We start from the raw sequence: 12201 nt of genomic DNA, 5'->3' as shown, positions 1-12201 counted from the left end.
ATAAGAAGCCAGGAACTGTATGTGCTAGGGGTTAAGAATATCAAGGCCAATAAGGCACAAATCTTCCCTTTTCCCAGGACAGCTTTACGTAAGGCTTAGTGGTGTTCATCTCTCTATTCACAGTGTGTGTGTGTTTGTAGTCCATATGCCCGAAACCCATCAGAAATTCATTTAAGAAAAGATTTCTTAGCTCATTTTTCATTCATTCAACATCCCACTGAGTGCCTACTGTGAGCCAGTGTGTTGAGATTGAGATTAAAAACAGAAGGAAACACTTCTGTGTTTCAATAGCTCTTACTCTGGCACTGATTTCATAACAGGAAAACACAACAGTGCATGCGTTTCAGTGGGATACTAAAATGAGTTTCTACCAGAGATATTATGAAGGGAAGTGGAAAAAAGGCAGTAACTGGGAAACGTAGAAACTCTTTCCAGAGGACATTTAACTGAGCCCCTACAATGTGAATACAGAAAACAGCTTAGCTACCTGGAAAGCGTCTGCCAAAGCCTGGCAAGGCCACCAGAAGAAAAGAGAAAGGGCATTGGCTAAGTGAGGGGCCCTGGCCAGGAAGAAAAGACTCCAGTCTATGTGGGGTCTTGAACAGTCCCTGTCAAGTCCCAGTCTGTTCACAGCTGTCTCTCTTGGATGTCCTGATCTTGGTTGTGGCCCAGAAGACTACAGAGAAAGGCCGTAGAAAGAGGGGAGGCCTGGCAAGAAGCTGAATCAGGCCCCAATCTGAGAACTGGGACAGAAACAATGCTAAATCCCAGACACAGAGGTGACCCAACAGACAGAAGAACTATTAAGAATTCTCCACCACTCCCACCAGTAGCCTTGAACATGAGTTTGAGAGGTACTAGTTAGCCACAGAGAGGAAGTTTCAAATGACTGTGGAAAGTTGTATGGGGCTGGGTTAAGATAAGCATAATCTGTGCAGCAGAATCATCTGGGTGAGTTTTTAAAAAAATACTGAATTCAAATCTCTCAGGTTGGGGCCCAGAGATCAGTCATATGCTAATGATTCTGCTGCACTCACTCTTTCCACTGACCAGCATCTGGGAACCATTGCACGGCACAGGTTTATACAGGGACCTAATTAATGCAATGCTTTGCACACCTGGCCAATTAAGTTTATAAATGAGTGATTGTCTCCTGTCTACTAGGAGCTCACATTTTAAGGCAAAGGTAATAAATTATTTTAGAAGGCCCTTCACAAAGGGTTTTGACTTCCAAGAGTTACAAACCCTGTTGCAGCCAGCTATTTTCAGGGATTTGAGGGAAACAATACAGCAACATAGGTAGCTACTCAGAACTGGGATTATTAAAACCTTGATTTGCAATCAGTCTTTCAGAATGATAAACATTTTTTATACAAAATTTTAGTGGTTTAAGAAGTAATTTTGCATCAAAATAATCAAATAATGGCCAATAGAGTGCTATACATTACTCACAATGATTTTGACAACCCATGATTAAATGGTTTTAGAATTAAACACAAATACACACTCACTCATTACACAAAACGTAACAGAAATCACCTGTTTTACATTTCACATCAGCCTGGAGTAACTGAAGCATGGAAGGTGAAATGAGTCTGCTTTTATTCATCTGAAGTCTTGCTCTGCATCAGAAAATAACCACAAAACACCAAGAATCTCTTTAGAAATCCACCAGTTCAATTCCAAAATGATAGTCATTTTCTACAAATCACAACAGGTTAACCACTGCGCCACCACGGAAGTCCCTTTAATTCTGTTCTTGCCACTGTGCACAAAGCACCCTATGTTTGGGACAAAAATCACCAACTACTTTTTTTAAAATAAATTTTTATTGATTGATTGATGGCTGCATTGGGTCTTTGTTGCTGCGCGTGGGCTTCCTCTAGTTGTGGCGAGCGGGGGCTACTCCTCTTTGTTGTTGTGCGTGGGCTTCTCATTGTGGTGGCTTCTCTTGTTGCGGAGCACGGGCTCTAGGCGCACGGGCTTCAGTAGTTGTGACACGCAGGCTCGGTAGTTGTGGCTCAGAGGCTCTAGAGTTCAGGCTCAGTAGTTGTGGTGCACGGGCTTAGTTGATCCACGGCATGTGGGATCTTCCCGGCCCAGGGCTCAAACCCACGTCCCCTGCACTGGCAGGCAGATTCTTAACCACTGTGCCACCAGGAAAACCCACCAACTACTTTCAACCCTATGATATCCTCAATTTACTTATTTCTCTTAACCAATACACTTCTAGAAAAGGGGGCAATAACTCAATATACAAACATACTCCCCATTTCTTTCATTTTTCAACCCACTGCATTTAAGCTTCTTTGTCCTCTCCTCCCTTGCTCTACTGATAGTATTTCCACTAAGATTACTAATGACCAAGTTGTAAATCGAATGGCAATAATATATATATATATATATATATTTTTTTTTTTTTTTTTTTTGCGGTACGCAGGCCTCTCACCGCTGTGGCCTCTCCCGCTGAAGAGCATAGGCTCCGGACGCGCAGGCCCAGTGGTCATGGCTCACGGGCCCAGCCGCTCCGCGGCATGTGGGATCCTCCCGGACTGGGGCACGAACCTGTGTCCCCTGCATCGGCAGGCGGACCCTCAACCACTGCGCCACGAGGGAAGCCCAATAATATTTTTTAACTATAAAGATAGGTTATTAAAACATTACATGTCACAACTCTTATAGAATTTACTTATTACAAAATTATTATAGAAGAAATCATTAAGAAATATAAAACCATAGGAAATACAATTTCCAATAAAGGTAAGGGTTTAGTGTAGTCAAGTACTGTTCTAATTGCTTCACATGTATTAAATCACTTGATCCTTTTACTTACCCAAGGTCAGTTAGTGGCAGAGCCAAGATTAAAATTCAGTTTGTTCTAGAGCTTATACTTAATCACTATATTATATAGCTTTCTCCAGTTACACAAATAAAACAATAATAATCACTGCAAAAAGATACGGTGTAATTTTATTACTTTCAACATTTCTTTTCATCACAATGAACAAAACAAAATAAACTAAAATACAACACAGCTTTACAAAAATAAATTTTTATTAAAAGCAGTAGAGTCTGAGCAGGAGACAGTACAAAGAGTGTAAACAATGTAAACATCACTACATTCAGCTCAGCTTGATTGAATGCTGAAAGACAACTCTAAATGCTCTATGTGCCCTTACTAGCAAGATACGTTAGTTCTACTGTACACAGAAAACACACTCTAATTTTGATTGAGAAAAAGTATTTTATCGAAGTCGGTCCCAGCGCCAAATACTGGCATCATCACAAACAGCTATAAGAATGCTGCTATCCCTGCTAAAACTGGTTTGTCGAATAGCAGCACCACATTTATGATGAGTCAGTGTTGTGCATCTAGGGAGAAAACATGACAACAGGTTAAATACCATGCATATATAATGCTGTCAGTATCTAACTTAAAACAATGAGTCAGAAAATGAATAGATGTTCCAAGTCATATAGAAAGCACTTGAAAACAGAATACAGTTCACTAAGAGCCCAATCTCAAATTTCATAAAATTTGGGTATACTTTAAATCCAAGAGGTACTATATAACTTATATTAAAAAAAGAGAAATAACTTATTACCAAAGTACTTGGGAAAAACTATCATTATTAGAATAAAAAAGAAATACTTTACAATACTCTGAGAATGTAAATGTTACAAATGATTTAAGGTTGGCATTGCAAGTATCAATTACTTCCTCTATGCTGACATAACGCTTTGGAGGAAAAGTCAGAAATTATGAAGAGGAATTTCTAAACACTTACTTGGCTTTATGAGGATCTTCTACTTCTAAATCCCAAACATAAAGTTTGCCAACCTGATTGCCCAATGCAAGCATCTGTATAAACATATTAAAAACAAATCAAATTATTAAAACAAGCTATAAAGATTTCAAACAATCCTAAGACATCTTTCTTATTTCAGAAAAGCCTCAGCTCCAGCCTATGGCAACGCTCTTGGTTATTTCTTTGCATCTTATATTTCTTATATTGTGTAAATGAGGATAAGAGCAACTAATGCATCACAAAGATGTCTTGAGTAAAATAAGGAGGTTATTTTGTAAATTTACGAAGAACTTTACAATTTATTTACATAGTTAGCATGTACTCTTTATTCTGCCTTAAAGAACTGTAGTAAAAGCCATAGGAAATTTCCAAAGCTTTCATATAGAAATAAATACCCAAGTAATTTATCACAAAATTCTAACACCAAATTCTGAAAAAATTTTAGATAACTAATATTTTGTCTCTATCTTCCATGTTGGTTTTCTATATAAAAAGATTAACACTCTAATCCAAAACATTAAATCTTAGTAACAGATGTTACGGAAAGTAAACACCTAACTGCCACCATTGACACCTGTCAATTTCATTTATAATAAGCACTGCAGATGGTGTGCAGAGCCACAAGGGTAGAATAAATAACATCAAAGGCCAAAGCAATTAATACAAAAAAATCAAGGTAGCTTAAACTTAGAGGTAATAGAATACAGATACACTACAGGGAAAACTAAAATTGCCATGGTTTTAAGTCAAATAATTTCAAAATGTAAAAATATGTTGCTACCTTTTGCCAGAAATCCATAGAAAACCTCATGTACCAAATGTCACACTGGCTGTAATCAAATCGCCCAAGAATAGTCACATTAGACTCACTGGGTTTAATTTTATCTATATCATCTTCCATTTTGCCAGGTTTCCAGCATACAATGGCATTTTCACAAGACTTTAAAAAAGACAGAAATGAGAAAAAAAGAAATGTTAATCAAAGAACTGAATTTTAAACATTAAAAACAAAGCTTTTTCTCTACTATCATTTCAGAACTCACAGCTCTTAGAACCTGGTTATCCATCTACTGAGTCCAGCGATATACATTCATTTATATTTACAGAGTCAGTATCCACACTTACGGACAAGAAGTCTGATTATCAACAGATTTTAACAATACAAAAGCATTACACTGTCTAGAATATTCATTTTTGAAGTCACAATTTCCCTTCCAAACCAAAACAAATTCAGCTTTAGATACTTCAGCATCCAGAGACTTGAAGTATTTTATAGCAAAGGTAAAATTACAAACACTGTATTAGAATACACAGCTCTTCAATATGGCCCCTGCTTACTTCGCTAGTTTCATCTTTCCCCATTCCACTTCTAAACCCCCGTGGTTCCCTTTATATCTGGTTAACTATTAATCCTCCTGTCTGCACTACATGATAGGTGCTCAAGAGATGTCATAGGAAAGCTAATGAATTCATAGAAGGGGCCTTAGAGGTCAGATTATACAGAAGGCAATAAAAGCAGTGGTTCAATATCAAGACACTGATAAGGGGATGGGATTAAAATAGGCTGAGTTACACCTTCCTATCCTGCAACACTGAACCTTTACATACATTCTATTTAAGCAGCAAGTGGTAAAGAATAGAATGGGAGGAAAAAATGCAAGACAGAGGGCACTATTTATATTCCTGTGTGGTTTGCTTGCTAAGGGATATTTGGCAATGTCTCTGGCTTCTAGTTAATAGAAGCCAGAGATGCTGAACACTTTGCAATGCACAGAACAGTTCCTCCCACAAAAAAGAATTGTCTTACCCAACTTCCACAGGGCCAGGATTGAGAAATCCTGGTGTAGGCGAAGAATGCCTCCTGGAACTTTACAGGACACAGCCTAACAACCACATGTGGTAGCTCTGTGGGGTCACATGGAGATTAGGGAGTGGACAGTATGCTTTTTTTCTTCTCTGCCCTTTTTGGATTATATAAAATCCCAGGGATATGGATCTGTTACACAAGTTCTTCATTATAAAGTATCTTAGAGATCACCTAGGCTGATGACTCTTAACTAAGTACACAATTGGATTGATATAGACTGTACAGCTTTCTTTAAATACTCATCTTGACCCCAACCCTACTGATCACAAACTCTGAGAGGGGAGGCCAAAGCAGCAGAATTGTAAAATACTTCTTCAAGTGCTTCCTACTGACTGTATTGGTAAAGGATCCTTAATCAATAGAGTTCCCTCATGGAGAACTAAATAATCTCACTGATGGATGGCTGTACTAGAAAATCATCTAGAGAGTTTTTAAACATTACAAATTCCCAGGTCCTTATGCCAGATTTAGAATATCTGGGGATGAAACCTAATCTATTTTTACAATGTCCTCCCAATAGTTCTGATGTGGAGCCAGATTTGAGACCACCAATATTCAGTTCAGCTTCCCACCTAAAATGCAGAAATCCTTTCCTATTATCTGATTAAGTTCTAAGAGCAGAAATTTTAGAGCTACTCCTTTTTTAATTCTGCTTCCAAAACAGATGAAGTAGAGGTACTTTTTCCTATTTATCTCGTTAAGTACAGCTTAAAAGTCTGAAGGCTAGGGAGGAGGCAGACTGGTTAGGGGCCCTGGAACATGAAGAACATTGAGTTGCTTGGTTTTCTTTTGCCTCTTTATGTATCCCAGACTGGATGCTAGATAAGGTAGCAACTCAACAAAGCTAACAAGTGAAGACAAAAAAAAAAAAAAAAAAAAAAAAGCCCCAACAAAAGCCTACTCTCTGCAAAGGACCAGGAAAGTGGCAACCTAGCATGAGAGAAAATTTTTAGGTAAACCCTTAATACCACAGAAAAAACAGTGGACCCATCCACACATGTAGACCAGCAAAGTCCCAGTGGGGTCCCTTCTCAGGTGATAACTAAACACTTCAAGTACGTAACACCCTGACTCCTCCCTACCCCTCATGGTAATGAGGTGACTCTCCTCCTCACCCTCTGCCTGGGGTGGTATTAGAGGAAGCCTAGCAGAGAGTCAGAATGTTCACAACCACCCACCACTCTCAGTGTCAGTGGAGACACTCGGGGAGCAGTACTGAGGCCTCCCAACCCCTCTTGCCAGGGTGCTATCACCTGAGGCCCACTGAAAAGCCTGAACTCCCACCCCAGTAGTAAAGAGACAAAATCACCAAGTCAACCAAGTGGGGAACCTGAACTTCCCTTGCCACCTGCCAATAATGAAGCAGCACTCCCCTTCCCCAGCTGAAAATTTATCAAAGGAAGCCTGCTTAAATATCAGTAAGATCCAGAGTTTTGTAACAGTAACCAAAATATCGATATCTTAATCAAAATTCACTTGTCATACCAAGAAATGTAAAAATCTCAACTTTAATGAGGAAAGATTATCAAGAGGTACCAACACTGAGATGACATAGATGTTAGAACTATCTGACAAGGATTTTAAAGCAGCTACCATAAAAATGCTTCAATGAGAAATTACAAACACATTTAAAACAATAAAAAAAAGTCTCAGCAAAGAAATAAAAGATAAGAATCACATGTAAATTTTAGAACTAAAAAAACTATAGCTAAAATAAAAAACAACTGAAGGGCTCACCAGCAAAAAAAGAGAGATGAAAGAGTCAGTAAATTTAAAGTTAGAACATAGAAATTACCCAATTTGAACGAAAGAAAACAGACTTACTAAATAACAGAGTCTCAGGGACCAAACAAAAAACATAATATTCACATCATTAGAGTTCCTAAAGGAGAGGGGGAAGAAAGTGGGGCTAAATAAGAATCTGAATAATGGCTGAAAAGTTCCCAATTTTGGGACAAATTATGTCCCCAAAGACAAACCTACTAGATTAGAGATGGTGAGTGAACGCCAAAAAAGATAAACTCAAAGAAATCAATATCAGGCATATCGCATTCAAACTTCTGAAAACTAAAGACAAAGAAAAAAAAATCCCGAAAGCAGTTAAGACAGAAAGAACACCTTACCTATAGGAAAAAAAACAATTCAATGATGGCAGATGTCTCATTACAAATGACAGAGACCAGAAAGAGGGGGAACAACATTTTTCAAATGTTTAAAGAAAAGAACCATCAACACAAAATCCTATATTCAGTGAATATATGCTTCAGGAATGAAGGGGAAATGAGGACATCCTCAGACTAAGAAAAACTAAAAGAATTTGTCACCATTCTAAAAGAATGGCTACAGGAAGTTTGATGAACAGAAAGGAAATGATATAAGAAGGAATCTTGGAATATCAGAAAGGAGGAATGAACAACAGAAAAAGCATAATGAGTAAACACAACATTCTTCTTCTTCTTGAGTTTTAAAATTCTGTTTGGCAGTTGAAGCAAAAATTGTAATACTCTTTGATGAAGTTCTCAATTGTAAAGGGAATATTTGAGACAATTATAAGTGGAGGAGAAAGAGAGAGGTAAGCTTCCTATACTTCACTTGAAGTGGTAAAATGCTGATATACTGACTGATCACATATATATCATATACATACATATATACATATACATATATATATATATATAGTAACACCCAGAGCAAATGCCAAAAAAGCTACACAAAGAAATATACTCAAAAGTAGTATAGATACATCAAATTGGAATTCTAAAGTATGTGCACATAAGCGAAAAAACCCAGAGAAATGAAAAGAATGAAAAAAAATTAAATAGTAAACGTAATGTAATAATTGGTAAGTTAAGGCTCAAATATAAATGGTCTGATTTACTAGCTAAAAGACAGTTTGGCAAAGTGAATTAAAAAAATATGACCCAACTATATGCTATCGTTAAGAAACTCACTTCGGGGCTTCCCTGGTGGCGCAGTGGTTGAGAGTCCGCCTGCCGATGCAGGGGACACGGGTTTGTGACCCGGTCCGGGAGGATCCCACATGCTGCGGAGCGGCTGGGCCTGTGAGCCATGGCTGCTGAGCCTGAGTGTCTGGAGCCTGTGCTCCGCAACGGGAGAGGCCACAACAGTGAGAGGCCCGCGTACCGCAAAAAAAAAAAAGAAACTCACTTCAGGTGTAACAATACAGGTAGATTAAAGGTAAAAGGTTTGAAAAAGATGGGACTTGCCTGGTGGTGCAGTGGTTAAGAATCCACCTGCCAATGCAGAGAACACAGGTTCGAGCCCTGGTCCGGGAAGATCCCACATGCTGCAGAGCAACTAAGCCCGTGCGCCACAACTACTGAGCCTGCACTCTAGAACCCGTGAGCCACAACTACTGAGCCCATGTGCCACAACTACTGAAGCCCATACACCCTAGAGCCCATGCTCTGCAACAAAAGAAGCCTCTGCAAAGAGAAGCCCATGCACTGCAATGAAGAGGAGCCCCCATTCGCTGCAACTAGAAAAAGCCCAGGCACAGCAACCAAGACCAGAGGCAGTCAAAAATAAATAAACGACAACAACAGAGGTTTGAAAAAGATATACCATTAATTAAAGGAAAGCAGGAATGGCTCTACTACTGTAAGACAAAGGATCCATCAAGCAAAAACTTTACCAGAGACAGAGATGGACCTTACATAATGATAAGAGGGTCAAGCTACCAAGACAAAGCAATACCAAATGTGTATACACCAACCAACAGAGCTGCAAAATGTAACAGAACTAAAAGGAGAAAGGGAAAAAGCCACAATTATAGTTGAAGACTTCAACACTTATTTCTCAATAATTTATTAATTATTAGACAAAACAGTGGACAGAAAATCAACAAAGACATAGAAGAATTCAACCACACTGTCAACTGACAGGATCTAACTGACATTTATAGAACACTCCACTGAACAGCAGAATATACATTCTTTTCAAGCTCCCATGGAACATACCCAAAACAGGGTCATAAAACAAATCTCAAAAAATTTAAAAGAATCAAAATCATAAAGAGTATATTCTGACCAAAATGGAATCAAACTAGAATCAATAAGAGAACGACAACAAGAAAATTTCCTAGCACCTAGAAACTACACAACACACTTCATATCAAAATTTTTGTGAGATGAAGCTAAAGCAGTGCTGACAGGGAAATTTATAGCACTAAATGCTTACATCAGAAAAGTCTCAACTAAATAATCTAAGCTCCCGTCGTAAAAATAGAAGAACAAAAACAACTCACGGCAAACTAAAGGAAAGAAGGAAGACAGGAGATAACAGAAGAAAATTTGACAAACCCTTAAAAAGACTGACAGAAGAGAAGATATAAATTACTAACTTCAGGAATGAAACAGGGGCTATCACTAGAGACCTTGCAGATATCAAAAGGATAATAAGAGAATACTACAAACAACTCTCCACACATAAATTTTATACTAGATGGAATGCATCAACTCCTCAAATAGCACAAACTACCACAATTCACTCAATATGAAACAGTTCATTCGAATAACCTTTTCACTTTTAAGGAAACTGAGTGTTTAATTTTTAAACTCCTCCTCAAAAATTTCTAGGCCTAGGGGACAGTATTATTGATACCAAAACCAGACAAAGGCAATATAAATAAGAAAACTTCAGACCAATATCATATCTCATTAATACATATAAAATCTTTAACAAAATATTATCAAATAGAATTCAGTAACATATAAAAAGAATTATACAGCAAGACCAAGTAAGCTTATTCCAGTGATACAATATTCAGAAACAATCAGTGCAATCCACTGCATTAACAGGCTAAAAAAGAAAAACCAGTGATCATATCAGTTGATGCAGAAGAAGCATTTGACAAAATTTAACACCCATTCATGATAAAACTCTGAAAAAATTAGGCAGAAGGAAAGCTCTCAACTTGATAAAGAACATCTACAAAATTGTGAAAGACTGAATTCTTTTCCCCTTTAACATCAGAAACAAGCCTAGGATGTCTGCTCTTAACACAGCTATTCAACACAGGACTAGAAGCTTACCAGTGAAATAAGACAAGAAAAGGAAATTAAGAAAAATACAGTTCAGAAAGGAAGATATAAAAACTGTCCTTATTTGCAGATGAAATTATGATCTATGTAGAAAATCCCATGTAATTAACCAAAAACAAACAAAAACCTTCCTGAACTATAAGTAGTTCAAACAGATTGAAGGATTCAAGATTAATACACAAAAATCAATTTATTTCTATCTACTAGCAATGAACACAAAGAAATGGAAATCAGAAATACCATTTATTACAGTCACTCTAAATGGAGAGACATACCATAGTCAAGGACCAGAAGACTAAGCAGAGTAAAGATATTAATTCCCCACCAAACTGATATACAGGTTTAACACAATTCCAATCAAAATCTCCCTGCCCCCCCAAAAAAAGCCCAGCGAGATTTTTAGTAAATGTAGACAAGATTATTCTAAAATTTATATGGAAAGACAAAGCAACTAGAATAGCTAAAATAATATTGAAAAAGAATAAAGTGGAAGAAATCACTCTACCAACTCCAAGACTAATTATAGAGCTAGAGTAACCGAGCCTGTGTATGTAGTACTGGTAGAGGGAACAGAATAGAAAAACCAGAATCAGCCTCATACAAGTATGGCCAAACAATTTTGAAAAAAGTACAAAAGCAATTCAAAGGAGGAAAGATAGGCTTTCAACAAATGGAGCTGGAACAACTGGATAACTATAGGCAAAAAATGAACTTTCTACCTAAACCTCATACAAAAATTAACTTAAAATGGACCATTAAATTTAACATAAACCATTACAATACTTTTTGAAGGAAACACAGGAGAAAATCTTTAGGACCTAGGGCTCAGTGAAGAGCGTTTAAACACAATATCAAAAGCATGATCCATAAAATAATAATTTTTTTAAAAAATCAATAAATTAATTGAACTTTATCAAAATTAAAAACATTTGTAAAAGACCCTGTTAAGAGGATGAAAAGACAAGCTACAGACTGGAAGAAAATATTTGCAAACTATTTATCTGACATAGGATTTATATTTAGAATATATGAAGAACTCTCGAAACTCAACACAGTAAAAAACAAAACAAAACAAAAACCAATCCAATCAGAAAATGAGAAGATATGAAGAGACATCATTGAAAGGATATATGGATGGTAAATAAGCACATGAAAAAGATGTTCAACACCACTAACCATCAGGGAAATGCAAATTAAGACCACGATGATGTATCACTACACACCTATCAGAACAGCTAAAATAAAAAATAGTGACAATACCAAATGCCGGCGAAGATTCGAAGACACTGGATCTTTCATACATTGCTGGTGGGAATGTAAAATGGCACGGCCACTCTGGAAAATAGTTTGGCAGGTTCTTAAAAAACTAAACGAACTTAACCATGACCTAGCAATTGCTCTTCTAGGCATTTATCCTAGAGAAGTGAAAACTTAAGTAAGTCCACACAAAAACCTATACACG

The 12201-nt window shown here is 37.3% G+C and overlaps 1 protein-coding gene across 2 annotated transcripts in view; it reads right to left on the bottom strand.

Annotated features, from left to right (window-relative positions):
* Positions 1–1825: 1825 nt before the first annotated feature.
* EED (embryonic ectoderm development) overlaps positions 1826–12201 on the bottom strand; it is a 34054-nt gene continuing 23678 nt past the window's right edge. Inside the window, exons 10-13 of one of the 2 annotated variants that reach the window (XM_079928302.1) lie at positions 12000–12074; positions 4591–4749; positions 3789–3862; positions 1826–3372 (exon numbers count right to left, since the gene is read on the bottom strand). In XM_079928302.1, the coding sequence (XP_079784428.1) occupies positions 3246–3372; positions 3789–3862; positions 4591–4749; positions 12000–12074 (435 nt within the window). In that variant the 3' untranslated portion in view covers positions 1826–3245. The remainder of the gene's footprint in view (positions 3373–3788; positions 3863–4590; positions 4750–11999; positions 12075–12201) is intronic. The other variant, XM_079928303.1, reaches the window with a different exon arrangement.

The sequence above is a fragment of the Stenella coeruleoalba genome, assembly GCF_951394435.1.
Source record: "Stenella coeruleoalba genome assembly, chromosome: 8".
NCBI lineage: Eukaryota > Metazoa > Chordata > Mammalia > Artiodactyla > Delphinidae > Stenella > Stenella coeruleoalba.
Note: the sequence above shows the minus strand (reverse complement) of the source record. Positions and strands in the feature narration are given on the sequence as shown.